The 15,513-nt window shown below is 49.3% G+C and overlaps 1 protein-coding gene across 5 annotated transcripts in view; it reads right to left on the bottom strand.

The window, feature by feature from the left end:
* Actn (alpha actinin) overlaps nucleotides 1-15,513 on the bottom strand; it is a 92,806-nt gene that overhangs the window by 18,146 nt on the left and 59,147 nt on the right. For all 5 annotated transcript variants that reach the window (XR_016285269.1, XM_089558465.1, XM_089558462.1 and 2 more), the window contains exons 2-3: nucleotides 4,337-4,658; nucleotides 1,113-1,200 (exon numbers count right to left, since the gene is read on the bottom strand). Coding sequence is in view for 4 of the 5 variants with exons in the window: in XM_089558465.1 (XP_089414591.1) it covers nucleotides 1,113-1,200; nucleotides 4,337-4,658 (410 nt within the window). In the remaining variant the exon portion in view is untranslated. The remainder of the gene's footprint in view (nucleotides 1-1,112; nucleotides 1,201-4,336; nucleotides 4,659-15,513) is intronic.

Raw genomic sequence — 15,513 nt, 5'->3', positions numbered from 1 at the left:
GCCTGACTACGCCCAATGCAGGACAAAGGCCTCTCCCATATCTCTCCACATGCATGCAAGCACAAGAATCACAAAAGCTCTTAACGGAATTCGCACTGACAATTTCATGCTACGTGAAGCAATGTTCATGTTAAATAAACACTGCGCAGTCCGCATCTATAGACAGCCCGCAAAGTGCAAAATTTCAACTTTTAAGCATGTATAGCTTGTGGACTGCATAACGGAAATTACGGTACCTTTCCGTCCCCTTCATTTACCACCCTGCTACTCACTCGTTATCTGCTGTGCCAACCACATGTCTTGCCTAAATCCATTTCTTCCTTTTCATTTCAATGAATATAACATCTATCATCAACAAGCCTTTGCCCCGTAATCCAGACTACAGTCCGTCCGTCTCTCAAGTGTTCCCTTTCTCAAAGTGCTTGTCAAACGCCAGAACTCTCAAGTGCCGAATAAATAAAGGGTAATCATTTCTATCTGCGACAAACTTAACTCTCAACCAAACATTTTGCATTCCATGCTTGCATGAGCTTATATGACTTGAAAGGCATCAAAATCTTTCCACTTGTCATAGCCCTTCAGGCCCTGCCAAATGTCATGAAAATTTTCACAATATGGTTTATTAGTTTTTGGGGTTTAACGTTCCAAAGCGACTCAGGCTATGAGAGACGCCGTAGTGGAGGGCTCCGGAAGTTTCGACCACCTGGGGTTCTTTAACATGCACTGACATGCCTCTAGAATTTCACCTCCATCGAAATTCAGCCGCTGCAGCCGGGATCGAACCCGCGTCTTTCGGGTCAGTAGCTAAGCGCCATAATCACTGAGCTACCGCAACGGGGCAATTTTTCACAATATATACCACTGGGCAAAGCAGAAAAAGAAAATTAGGGGAATGAAGAAAAAGTAAACTGCCAAATCTTTGTCCAAAGGAAGAGAGATGCTGCTTGATTCTGGTATCATGTTTCTAATGACTGTGGTGGTTGCAGTGTTCCTATAAGACTGTCATGCAAGCACAGCCAAATGAAGAAAAACAAGTTTTTTTTTGTTTTTTCAATTTAAGCGTAGACCCAGCACGTAGAAAGCCTTGTGGTAGCAAGACTGTGCCTCTTTACCTGAGATGGAAGTTCTGGACATTGACGTTCTTGTACGGGGCTGTCTTTCTCTGGCACCACAGCAGCAGACCTTCTTTGGCAGTCATCTCTGCAGGCGAGGGAAAGGCCAGGAGAAACGAACACACATAAGCACACACCTCCGACGATACACCCAGTTATCTAAAAAAAATACAGAAAATCACCATACCAGTGATGACCAGTCCTGAACACATCTCAAGCCAACTGAGACTTGAGTGATGGGACATCTATAGCAGGATATGCACTGGGTAGCAAGGCCTATTATAGAAAATTAACGATTTTTCTCCAAGGTTTGCAAAACCCTTAATGGGACGTTAAAGTGAAATAGTGATGGAAACAAGAAGCTATGCTATAGTCGGATACAACTTAAGCCTACAGTGAAGCTCCGCCCACATTCAGCCTCCGCACACAGAATTTCTCCAAGACAAAGAAGTAGTCCGTTGCTTAAACGTTTATTGTTACGTAAACAAGAAGCTTAGCACAAGAAAAAAAATTATGAACTCGAATTTTGATACACCGATTGTTTGGTATAGTCAAACATTAAAAAATTGGTTTCGTTTACAGTTTCGATTGGCCAGCGGAGTAATACAAGACACCGCGGACCGCGGCCCAGTGTTAGCAACTGCTGTTTTTATAAGTTGTATCCTACTATAGACTGACCGACTGCCCTTCAGGAACATTACCGGCGTATTTTCTGCACTAAAAGGCTAGTCTGCAGCACAGAAAATCGCAAATAAAGACTCCGTCTCTTTTCCCGTTTACTTCTCCAAGCAACGCGGGCGGAGTTACGTCATTTCTAGGGCGCGTAACATTCCGAGCTCGCGGCGAATCAGCGAACACAAACGAAAACGAAACCACTTGCCCGCCGATCAGACGGCCCCTTGTTTAAATATTTATCAACAGATGGCGCCACCATTCATCATGCTCTGAGACGTGGCGGCCTTGCCGCTCCGAAAGAGCGCGAGTAATCCCGAAGGTCTGTTCCTCGCTTGCCCTTCGAACGTCGCTGTACACGACCGCTTCACGCAGACCGACTGGCCGCGGCATGCGAGGCGAGCTTCGCATTCTTTTACCGCAACAGCACTCACGTGCTGCCTTGTACTAAGGCGAAAGCCTTTAATGGCTCACACTCGCGGCCATGACTCCGTCCGTCCGTTACACCTGAAGTGAAAGTCAGTTAACTAGTCATTACTAGCCACAAGCCATGACTAACTAGTCATTAACCAATCATGACTAGTTATTCACCAACTAATTAGTCATGACTAGTTAGTCATGACTAGTTAGTCATGGGTCATGACTAGCCAATCCAAGTCGCCCCATAGCCGCCTCGCGTGTGCGTGGAAAGGCTTTCGCCTCGTGCATGTTAGATAGTCAAAGTGCCCCCTAAATTTTTTCGACGGTACGTGCCATCGAAGCAGTGTTGTGCGTAAAAGCGAAAGGCCAATCTTGGCCGGCGAAGAATTCACTTTACAGAGCGAAGTAGGCGCAATCTAATTTTCTATACCTTACCGGTTAAAATTACACCTGCAACGCCTGCAACCTTGGCGCATCAATCTCTCAATCTAGCTGGACTTAGTGCCCATTTAACAAGCAAATAATGACATGCATTTGTCATAAAAGTATGCCATAACATGGGAAAACAAACGTGACAGGCTGGGCAAATCAAAGGACGACACTGCATGCTACGAGCACTACCACCTAAAAGTAGCGACGGCATTGTCGCGCAACTTATTTTCTTAAATCAAAACAAATGTCCTAACTAGACGCCTTGCTTGTCTTGCAACATCTTTTTGTTCATACCATCAGCAACGCGATGACAAACAGCGCGCGGCGGTACGCGAATCAAGGTAACGGCTTCTACATATCTCTCACACAAGTGTTGCACACCGCTTGCGACAGGTGGCAGCAACAAAGAAAGCGTGGAGGGAGTAGTACATCCCGAAGGTCGACCAAGCAGAAATAGCACCATCTTAGTTGTGAGCAGTGCTGCGCTATCTGAAACCGGGGGCACACATGCGGCCCGCGTGCTCATTGCGCCGATGGCATACATGACCTTTTCTCTCTCGCTCTCCACTCAAAATGCACATCCTCGGATCGCAGTTTTTATTTATTTATTTATTTATGTATTGAAGCCCGCTTAGCTTGGTGCTCGTATATTAGACTTGCACCGAAACCCAGCCAACTGAAGCGACGTCTACAAGTTCAACTTTTCAAGAATTTTGGTGCAGGAACGCGGATACCAATAAGCGAAGCTTTGCTAAGCTACCTCGCACAAATTTTGCAAGGCGCCAGCAAAATGCAGCTCAAAAACATTTGCTGGCCTGGGAGCACTGTCCAAAGCAGCACTACACGTCTAGAAGTCTAGAAGAAAACTCTCCCCCCCCCAGAAAAAAAAAAAAGTTTGCTTCTCATTCATACCTGGAAAGTTGTTGCTGACCCTATGCCTAATGAATTGTGTCCTTTTATGCTTTATGTAACGATTCCCAGTTGGGGCCGAATGTAACCAACTGGTTCCAGTCGGTCCCAACAGGTAATTGCTCCAGAAACAAGTTGGGCTCAGTCAGGATTTTCACCTCCAGAACCAGCGAAGTGTACAATTCTGCAGGACCGCCACTGAGATACATGTAGGCAACAAAGAAATGACGAGCACGAGACATACCGCCTCCGGCTTCATAATCCCCCTGGTTACACTCATCGCCTTTCAGCCAACCCCAGTTTCTACAGCGATACAACCGAGCGGTGCTTTTGGCGCACAGAGCACGCGCAGTAGAGCTAAGCCTAAGCCGGATAGAAAGCGCAGAGGCCAACTTTCCCGCACTCGCAACACAAAAGGAGTAAAAAGGGAATAAGCCCTCCTCTAGAACTAGTGTCCTCCCATTACGGGGCAGGGTGTGCTTCCCAAGCCCTGGAGCAGATTTCCATCACTAAAAATACCGAATACTGACGGTTGGCAAGAGAAACAAATTCCCTCTCCAAAGCATGCGAAGTTTATAGGATTTACGAAGATATTAACCGATGTTGCAGCCTCCTATATTAGCTAACCTCAAGAACTCCCGGTGTCGCGCTTAAAAGACTCCTCCCATTGCTAATAGCATCGAGTTACTCGCACTATGATTTGCAGTGGGAGTATACTTCTACCTTGCTCCCTTTTTTACTCCCATACAGGGGCATTCATGTTTAGACAGTGCGCTCGCATTATTAATTACCTTCGACGGAGATGTCCTGGATGGCGAACCGGAGGATGATGGTCCAGATGAGGCCCAGCGTCATCTTGACGTTCCCGTCGACGATCTCCTCGGCGCCGATGGAGACCAGCTTGACGCCCTTGGAGGCGATGAAGTCCAGCGCCTTGTTGACGTTGGCGATCTTGTGGAAGCGCATCTTGCCCCGGTCGGGCTTGGGCAGCGTCTCGCCCGAGATCACCTCCAGCAGCAGCATCAGCTTGAGCCCGTTGCGGAAGTCCTCCTCGATGTTGTCGATCTGGGTGCCCGCCTTGCGCAGGTGGGAGTTGCACCACGCCGTGAAGGTCTGCGACGGTGGAGAGGAGAGAGACCTTATACACTCTGATCTGACGGGCCCCGCATTTACACGACGCTAAATGTACGCAATTTCATCGCACCCACAAAAAAAAAGAAGGAAAAAACACTGAGCTCTCCCCATAATCCTTCCTTCGTAGCACCACTAATGTGTGTATTTGCTCGTTTTGCTAACGCGTAGGTAAACAAAAGTTGTGCAGATATAATAGTCGATTCTCGTTAAACGAAAAAATGTACACAGAGAAGGGAATGGCGATTCCCCTGGGAAGCTCGGTCAACACGGGCTACAACGAAGCTACGGCTACAACGAAGTAACCGCCGGGGCCCCTTCAACTTCGTTATAACGAGGTTCAACTCACTAAGGTGTTTTGACGTGCACGACAGTTCGCAAGCGACATATTGAAGGACAGCTACAAAGAGCGACAAGCCGCCTCTTCGGAGCTTTAATAAAATAAAAAGACAGCCGAATTATAAAAAAAACGTCATATATATCAAACAAAACGCATGCACTGCAGTATACATCCACTAACGCGAAGCAGTGAATGGACCTCCACTGCGTGAACGGCAATTCTGCAACGGAAACATCGCATTTAAGCTCTAGGTACAAACGTAGGCTTTGCCGCACAAATCGGGTTATTTGCACGACGCCCACACAAACAACGCGCGCACGGCTTCGTACACACAGTATTTATTTGTAAATTATAATACATATATGCAGAGGTCGCTCAGCGCGCAGTACTCATTCAAACTGTGCCTGGACACTCAAGCGCGAGCGTACGCACTTCTCTACACTTGTACAAATAGCTCTTCCCTGTCCTTTCTCACTATCGCTGCCCCCTCTCTATATACTTTTTGCTATCCTCTGCCTGTCCATTTGTTACCGTCGGCCGCAGCTCGCGTGCCTAAGACATTGATAGAAATTGTCGTGGTCGGCAACATCTTTTCCTTCCGTTTTTATTATTATTATTATTTTGTTTTGTAATAAATCACTAAGAAGGAGACGCCCGAACACGAAGTTAGCGGGACAGTTTTCCGTCAAGAACAGCGCGCCAGGCGATGATCGCTCAAGAGCCGCGGACAGCCGTGACAGCGGGTGAGTGATGCACCGATTCACGGCCTGAGGTCTTGCAATATACCCACACTGCTATGTACAGTACAGCTGGCGACAAACTGTGGGGGCAGGGCTTTGGGGCGTAGCCTTAGAGTACGCCATTCGGCATTTCATTCAGTTTTTCCTCCCGACTCACTCGACTAAAACCGCAGAATGAAAGCCTGGTCGAGCTTTTGGAAACAAGTATAGCGCAAAGACGCACATACGGAACACACTCTCTGCCCGCCGTCCAATGCTACCGTATACAGTGCGGCACCAAAACCAACGAGCCCGAATGCCCACATCGAAGTCTAGCTCAGCGGGTGGTGGTGGTGGTGAAAACATTTATTAAATCATAGGGAGAGGTGTTGAGGGTCGTGACCTGAAGGGTCACGCCCTTACAACCACTAGGTGGGATGCCTAGTCAGGCACCCCATTGGCGTTTGCCGCAGCCCGGGCGCGCTGCGTTAAGGCCCTTTGGGCCTCGAGGGTGCAGCAACCGGACAGGGTCGCCTCCCAGTCCTCTCGGGTGGGGTTTGGGATAGGGGGTAGGGATGGGTTCTGCTGGCAGGCCCACACCATGTGGTAAGTGTCAAGACACCTCTCAGCGCGCCACCCACGTTCGCAAAAAGGCAGGAAGGTTGGTTGGTTTATGAGGTTTAACGTCCCAAAGCGACTAAGGCTATGAGAGACGCCGTAGTGGAGGGCTCCGGAAATTTCGACCACCTGGGGTTTTTTAACGTGCACTGACATCGCACAGTACACGGGCAAAAGGCAGGAAGGAGAGAAAGAGCCAGAAAGTTCCGAATCAATAAGGCAAGAAAGAGAAATTCACAGGGGTACCTAATTCTGTTATGTGTGGGCAATTCGATATCATTAGCAGCTGTTGATGCCTTTGAGAAAGTGACGTCACTTGCCTCCAGCCAATGAGAATGTTCCGCGGTCTGGTGACGTCACTTTCCCACCAGCCAATCAGCGAACTGAGCTTCCGACGACACATCTTCCAGATGAGGCTTTTAATATGCTATTGCATTAAGAAATGAAGCGGCAGTGAGCGCACTGGTACACCAGTGGGACGCAGGTCCATACGTGCTAACAGGCGAGATACTTGGGAGGCAGTGGAAAACCACGAGACCATTCATAGGTCGAGGCCAGAATTCGTGATCCGATGCATCGGTGTGTGACCATGAACTCAGCGCGAATAAAGCACGGACCCTCGCGTGGAAACAAATAAAACCGCTCCCTGTCTCCGCTGGATGATCGCACAGAAACAAGAAAATGTGCGCGCTGGGGTTCCGGACACAAGTATTCGCACAGTCATATACCGCGATGGTGTCAGTATACGTATATGGCATATACAACAGCGCCTGTGCCTCTAAAGCATAGCATATCGTAAGGGAGCGGAGAAAAAACAGTGGTGCTAAGTAAACGATCCCAATCAATCAATCAATAAAGATATCGGTTCCCGGCATCATCATAAGCAGAGCAGCCAGGTTAACCGCTGCAGGACTAAGAGTGCCTTCCACAAGCTTCAGTTACCCATGTTCTAAATACAGGGTCAGCGTGTCACTTCCTAATCTCATACCCCCCCCCCCCCCCCCCCTCCTTCCCAATTTTCGCAGCGATTCACGAGTATACGTTCCCTTTCGCTGAGAGTCAATCCACCTCCAGATGCCAGCAGGCATTTTAACTCGCGTTGTTTTTTCCCTTTAACCGTGACTACTGCCTCAGGGCATAGGAGGGATTGAATAAGTGAACGGTAAAAGGTCAGCTCAGCAAACAAAGTCCACAGGAAACCAACGGCGCGGTCCCTCCATGGGCCCAAGCAGCACAGGAAGCTCTACTCTCTCTCCATGGCCACTGACAGCGCTCCCTTTCCGTCTCGCAACATTACCCCCCTTGTTTTCCTCTCCGTCGGTTTCCGATGTCAGTACACCTCGAACATGAGCGAGCAAGAAAATCGAGAAAAACGGAGAGAGCAAGAACTTGGCGCCTTCGCGGACAGCATTGTTTTTCTTTTTCTTTTTTTAAATCTCTCAGCACCAGCAGCGCTCACAGCAAAGGCTGGCCAGTGCTCGCTGCGCGTTCTTCCAGTGCTCGTCAGCAGAGAGACTGCAGGAGACAGACTGAGCCCCGGCCCCAAACGGCCCCGGGGACACGAAAATTCCGGCCCGGAATTCCCTGCCAAGAAGAAGAAGGTCGAGGTGAAGGAGGAAGGCGTCGCCGGTGCCAGTTGATCGCCGACCGCGTGTTGACGGAATACTATTCCTGGGGGGCGCCGCGACCTCCAGGGCGGCTCCTCCTTCCCGCCCCGGCGAAAACGGGCCACGAATGCTGACGCGCGACACGTTTTAGCATAGCGCCGCCAAGCTATACGCACGGGCCTTTTTAATAATATAATAATTCAAGATAATATAATAATTCAAAGTGCATAACCGCACAGCACTGATGTGGATACAAACAAAAACGTTTTACAATAAACAGGGTCAAGTTCTGAAACGACACCATCGCAACATTACGTTCAGGACGTGAGCAAAAAAATTCAAGGGGCACTTTGGCTCTCTAAAAGTGCTGCAATGCTCAAGCCTTTCCTGGCGCACTGTTTGGCATTGACTGCGAGACTGTTTGTGCTGTACTAGTGCTTTATTTGACTACACACACTGACTACACATTACAACTACACACTTTGACTGCCGACTTTGACAGCTTCTTTAGCACGACTCTCTCTCTCTGCTTCGATGAGTGCGGTTATATCCATGGCTCTGTTCGCAGTAATGAGGTATGTAATATGGTCACCCAAGGACGCCTTGCGCCCCCTGTCGGAGCGGACGACAACTATTTTATTAGTTGTCGTCTGCTCCAAAAGGGGGCGTCAGACATCCGGGGGTGGCCTCATTGCTGCGAATCCGCGCACTCTGACGTCGTAACCATTTCGACCAACCGAAAAGCGTGACACCCCTGCTGACAACCTTCTGTCGACAACGATGAGGCATTAAAGGCTTTCGCCTTAATAATCACTCGATGACGGATGCAGCCGCTTGACAAAAGCGGCGGCGGTGATTCATCGCTGTCCGTCAAGCAGACGACAACCGAAGAAACGAAGGCAGACGACACACACACACACACACACACACACACACACACACACACACACACACACACACACAACACACACACACACACACACAAAAGGTAAACGAAATACGGAACACGCAGACGACACGCAGGGAGTTTGCAAGCACGCGGGCAATCTGACCCAGAACACGGGGGCGAAAAATAGACGCGCTAGAATCAGCTGCCCTAGCTGCTTATCCCCCCTTTTTTTTCTTCCATTGCTTCGTCGTCACACGGTCGACACCGGAGATGCAGCAACGGTTGACGAGTATCTGAGCCACAGCTCGTCCTATCGGCGCAAGAAGGAAACGGTAGGCAAGGATATGCAAGGCTGAACGCGAGATGGGAAACCGGAGATGGGAAAACGAGAGGCGAAACCGCATATATGCGGCGAGTCGGTATAACATTGTAGACGAACGCGACGAAAACGCGGAAAGCGTGCAGTCGCTTTGCTGTACGCCATACACGCCAGAAGCTCGGCCTACTGGCCCAGAGAAAATAAATATCAACAGGCGCCGATTTAAAAGATATTCCTATGCATAGAAGACTACAAGCCGGATTAAGACACAGTGGACTCAAGGACAGTAACAAAAATAGAGTATATACATGTATATACTCTAATGAAACAAACAAAAGCTGCAACGAACATTCTATTTAACTTACCGCCTTGTCATAATACGTACGGCCAGAGACTCCTAGAATACAACGGAGCCTATGTGTGCAATGAATAGTCCCAAATGAAGTAAAAGAAATAAAAATTTTCGGCATCTTTAAAGCATGTTTTGCTAATTTCTATGAAAATGCAGGAATGAAAAAGTTTGTTTGATTTGATTTAAATTTTTTTTACATCTGACTGTGTTGTGATCTAATCGACTATACCCCATAGTTTTGCAGTTCAGCTCTCCAACTTTTTCTGCGAATTACTGAAGTGTGCTGTGATTGTGTACTGCCATGATAAGGTCTGCCAGTATTATTGTGCTTGTTTGGCATTCGGAACCATTACCAGCCCTAAAGGTTATAGAGTCCAACCGACTGTGCGTGTATTGGTTCAGAAAATTAATAATAAAAAAATTAAAAAGAACATTTAGATTAGCACGACGTTCAATTCATCAGTTGTTTTGCCGCATTTGTGCGACGCGCTACGTTAATGATTGGGCTCTCGTTAACTGGAACTGGCTTAATTCGAACTTCCGCTTAATCCGCACCGAAGCTTTGGAACCGCGCCAACATGAAGAGCATCAAAAGCCGTCCCCTTCGAGCTCCAATTATATAGGCTCGGCTTTATTTATCTGCCACTTCAGCTAACGATGTACGTGTTTTATAGTCAACTGTATACGGTAAAATCTTTCAGATACTAGAACGGCACAACACGACGTATCGGACGCTGAACTTCAACGCCGGTGGAAAACCGAAGTCAGGAGATTCCACGACTTTTTTAGTCGGACCCAAGGCTGACAAAGTTTTCCATCATGCACAACATTTAGTTGCTTTCGTCTGCTTCTGGAAAGCAGCTATTCAGCACGGCCAAAGACAACCTTTCTTCGAAAGAGGGGCAAAATTTTTGACGTTCACTTTGAAGCTCGGCTGCTCTCGCGTAGCAAAAAAAAAAAAAAAAAGTGAACTGCTAGTTCAAGCTACACCAGTGTACTTCGCGTGAATTAAAAGCAAAAATGAATTATAAGTAACTGTAATATAACACTACTTTTCATGATCAGTAATTGGTTCGTTTTGGTTCACGGGGTTTAATGTCCCAAAGCGACTCGCGGGCTACGAGGGACGCCGTAGTGGAGGGCTCCGGAAATTTCGACCACCTGGGGTTCTTTAACGTGCACTGACATCGCACAGTATACACCGGAGCAATAACTGGTAATGTAGCTTATAACATTTGTGCAGCTTTATGTTTGTTTTATTGCGGTTTAACGTCCCAAAGCGACTCAGGCTATGAGGGACGCCGTAGTGGAGGGCTCCGGAAATTTCGACCACCCGGGGTTCTTTAACGTGCACTGACATCGCACAGTACACGGGCCTCTAGAATTTCGTCTCCTTTGAAATTCGGCCGCCGCGGCCGGGATCGAACCCACGTCTCATTTGTGCAGATATAGAAAAAGTAATTAGTAATGATATTTAATCACCTTCTAAAAAGTAATTCAGCCACGTTTCACAGCGCCCCATCGCAGAGAGAACGCCTAATAAGAACCTCACGTCGGCGAAGCCCCTCCAGCACCTAGTCAAACCAGGCTGACTACATCGCCCAACTATTCGCACAAAGCAACCGCAAACCCGTCGTGGGGTGCGTTCGCGACTGCTCAAGAAATTCCCGAAACAAACAAACAAGCTTCGTCCCACCGCAATCCTCTCCGAAGCAGCGTCGTTGCTTAAAACAGTCACGCTTCCGCAGCCATACTGCCTGCCAGAGTCCGCAACGCGACCGGAAACCATAAAGAGAGGAGGTCTCAAAATTCCGTGCCATGCAGCGCCCGAGGCCAACCAGTCGCGGCCAAGGTCGGATATTCAATCGCGGCCCACGAGACGAAAGCCCATGCACGCATACACAATAGAGGAACACAACGGATTGTACATTATATATACCACCCACCACAAGTGGTCGCGCGAGAGAGGCCAACACTGCGTCGCTGCAACTGTTTTTTAAAGAATGTTGATGCGTCTGACCCAACAGTGATCTGCACAGTGTTAGTTCAGGGTGCGCATATACAGAGAAACAGGTCGTCAGAGGCCGTGTGCTTCATTCACCAACGACACTACGCCCTTGAAGTAGCTCGGTAGGTTGAATTGACGTCTCGAAGCACCACGTGAGGTCCGAGGGCTGCCGTACTGAAGTCGAGTGCAACTAAAGAAAGAAGCGGCTTTTCCCCATCAACGGATTTCCTTCCAGACAATTGTGTCGGCCGATTCTTACGACCCTGCTAGCGTGACAATGCAGGGAGCGGCACGACAATGAAGGTTTGGTTTCGTTTATGGGCTTTGGTTTATGGGCTTTAACGTCTAAAAGTGACTAAGGCTATGAGAGACGCCGTAGTGAATGGCTCCGGAAATTTCGATCACCTGGGGTTCTTTAACGCGCACTGACATCGCACAGCACACGGGCCTCTAGCATATTGCCTCCATCCAAATTCGACCGCCGCGGCCGGGATCGGACCCGCGTCTATCGGGTCAGAAGCCCAGCACCTTAACCACTGAGCCACCGCGTCGGACGCGACAATGGAGGGAGAGGAGCATCCCCTTTCGTCTACCACTCTCTGCATTGTCACGCTGGCAGGGTCATATCGAGAATCGGCCGACGCCATTGGCTGGAAGTGGGGTCGGTCCTTAGACGGGGAAAAGCCGCTGCCTTCTTGAGTTGTATCCAATATTAAGGGGGCTTCTCCGTACTGATTTTGACCACCTGCGAGCTCCTGAACACACATTGTCGTCGAACCCGCGGGAATCGAACCCATCACCTGCGGGTGCGCCGCAGTGAAACGCCACAGCCACTCAACCACCGTGGTGCAACACACGGCGCCCTCCTCCGGCCAACGCACCTCAATCGTCTCCCGACTCTCAAACGGCATTTGTATGCGAGAAGAAAATAAAAAGAGAGATACATAAAAAGAACCCAAGCCAGAATCTTAATGCAACACATGTCCCACTGCAAAAGTAAAGGAGCGATATACAACGCCAGGGAAACCGAGTCGCTCTCTCTCCCTCTCCTCACCACTAGATTCCGTTTCGTTCCCCTTTCAACTGCTCCCCCCACCCACTCGGCCATGCCCGCCGGGTTTTCCTCGCGGTCAAAATTAGACTCGGCTATGCGTAATGCGGCTAAAAGAGCGAAGAAAATAAAAAAAGAAATAACGCAAAAAAAAAGAAAAGAAAAACGGCGCGGTTCCACCGCAACGGGGTCGCGCAGACGGAGGCGTCCCGAAAATGAAGTCACGCATCGCCATTGCGCAAGCGCAGCAGGAGCAGACGACGGCGTCGTCTGCGCGCTTCGCTCGCTAGCAGGCAGAGGAGCAGAGTCTATTTTGGCCAGTAGCCGCTGCTGCTGGGAAGCTCAAAAACGAAAGCCGGCACCGCACGCCGTTTTTAGAAGGCGACCCAGTCGTGCACCGCTCGAGTTCCGGGGGGACGACAAGAGAGCGACCACTGTAAAGAGCCTCCTCCGGAGCACCGGTATAGTGCAGGGCTCTTTGAGAGAACCGTCGGGAGCGCGAGAGCGGACGGATGAGTGGCGCTAGTGTTCCGTTCCGGGATCTTTAACAAAAGAAAAGATCTGGAGGCAGAAGTGTTTTCGGTCGGTGTCGTCTGCACCCACCGCAGAAGAGTAAGTGGTTCAGCTACGCGCCCCGGCGGGACAAACACATATGAAAACCTGCTTACACGTATACGCGGAGGAAAATAAAAAGCATGGCTTAGAAGTGAATTGCTTACAGCAGGTGATTAGGAAATATTTGAAGATACCTGTTCGGAAAACTTCTATGCTTTCTGTAACCCGTAACGCCGACGAAAACTGTAAATAGCCGAGGATTAAAATGGATCGAAGCAGGTTACGGAAAAGATTCAAGCGCAAGAGTTTTAGCCAAGTTTCTCGACAACAAACCTCGATAGCAGTTGCGAAGTCAAGAGACACGCAGTTCGAAAACGAATGCTGGGAATGGAAAGCGAGATGAAATTTAAACCTGAGCCTACTTTCCGCTTGGCGGCCTTCAAATTTAGTGACTGGCATATAAGTATCGTTACAGAAGGATAGAACAATGCAATCGGCAATACTACACAAGACAGCAGACCGTTGGGGTACTGTCAGTTTATAGACCGACAGAACGCAAACCATCAGGCTACAAACCATCAGGTTGCAGACCATCAGGCTGCATACCATCAGGCTGCATACCATCAGGCTGCATACCATCAGGCTGCATACCATCAGGCTGCATACCATCAGGCCAGATACTATCAGGTCACAAACCACAAGGCTACAGAACATAAGACTACAGACCATCAGGCCACATAATATCAAGTCACAGGCTATCACGTCAGACGAACTATCAAGTGTCAGGGATAGTCAGGTCGCAAAGTATCAGGTCAGAGACTATCAGGTCATAGACCACCAGGCTAAAGAATACTCCACCAAGGTGGAGTGAATTCAGGCGACTGCTCCACGAAATTTCCCTCCGTCAGCTATCAGCAGGCTTCACCACAAATGCACGACGTACGGTGCGTACAAGAGTCGTTTCACGCCATCTCAATCTATTAAATAGAACAAGCAGCCTAAAAGCACGACAAAAACTTCCAAGCTATTTTTTTTCTCGCAGCCCACATTTCCCCCCAAAAGCGTAGGTAGAAAAAAAAAAAAAGACTGCATGCATCCGTCTTGTTCCTCCTGCGGTCAACGGGCGCTCTTTTGTCGTCCATTCCAGCCATGATTCCGGCCGGGGGCAGCAATTCAAAAGTTCGTCTCTCCTCCGCTTCTTTCAGCGGTTAATTCCTCCTTTCTCTCTCCCTCTTTCATTCCTCCGTTACTTCCCTTCTCCCACTCTATCCTTCATTTCCGAACGTGACAACGACGTGGGTCTCGTAGCAGCAGCTCGCTATGGCTGTCGAGAGCGTCAGAGAAGTGGGCGCCCCGTCAGAGCGACGCCGAGGAGAAAACGTCCGGCAGAGGTCGAGCGCGACGACGAAACAAGTGCTGGGGGAGGAGGAGCAAGCAGCTAGAGAGAAGGGGGAAAGGAGGAGGAGAGCGATCCAAAAATGCTTCGTCAAAACGGCAGCCACCCCCTCATCGTCCCGCCCTTTCGAAGAGAGCGTGTGTGTATCGCAGGGGCTCCTTGTTTTGGCTGTGACTCATCGCCCCCCCTCCCCCTCCACCCGAGGCCAAGGAGTTTTGCCCGCCAGGCAGAAAAGAAAGGCACCCCCGCGAGAGAAGGCAGGCAGTCCCGTTTCTCTTCAAGCCAAAGCGAAAGCCTTTCCAATGAGCGCCCCTTGGGTCAAGGCTCCTCTATTGCCTTGGGATGCCCCTGGAGCAAGTTTCTGGAGTGATAATAAGACGGAGAACGAACGCCACAAAACGATGAAGCACACTGGAGACCGTTCAAAAGAATGCCGTCCTCGGTGTTTGCGTTGTCCTGTGTACTCCAGTCATGTCAAACCCAGTGAACATTATGATGCGCAATGTATAGTATAGCTGTCATGGAACCTCTGCTCAGGCCGCCGCGGTGGCTCAGTGGCTACGGTGCTCGGCTGCTGACCCGAAAGACGCGGGTTCGATCCCGGCCGCGGCGGCTGGAATTTCTTTGGAGGAGAAATTCTAGAGGCCCGTGTACTGTGCGATGTCAGTGCACGTTAAAGAACCCCAGGTGGTCGAAATTTCCGGAGCCCTCCACTACGGCGTCTCTCATAGCCTCAGTCGCTTTGGGACGTTAAACCCCATAAACCAAACCAAACCTCTGCTCATATTGCATGGATGGCGCTTTTTTTTTTACTGTGCTCTGATATTAACTATGTTATATTTACGTTTCTTTTCCAGGAATTTCCTAAACAGTGCATCAGAAAGGGTCCCTGTCAGTTGAAGAATGCTCTCTGCCTCTTGCTTACTCGGACCCAAGGTTCAATAGGCTCGGTCACTGCTAGGTCCGCTTTCCGAAAAGTTCTG

This window comes from Amblyomma mixtum, chromosome 8, assembly GCF_055824585.1.
Source record: "Amblyomma mixtum isolate Tamu chromosome 8, ASM5582458v1, whole genome shotgun sequence".
Classification (NCBI taxonomy): Eukaryota; Metazoa; Arthropoda; class Arachnida; order Ixodida; family Ixodidae; genus Amblyomma; species Amblyomma mixtum.
This window is presented reverse-complemented; position numbering and strand designations above follow the sequence as displayed.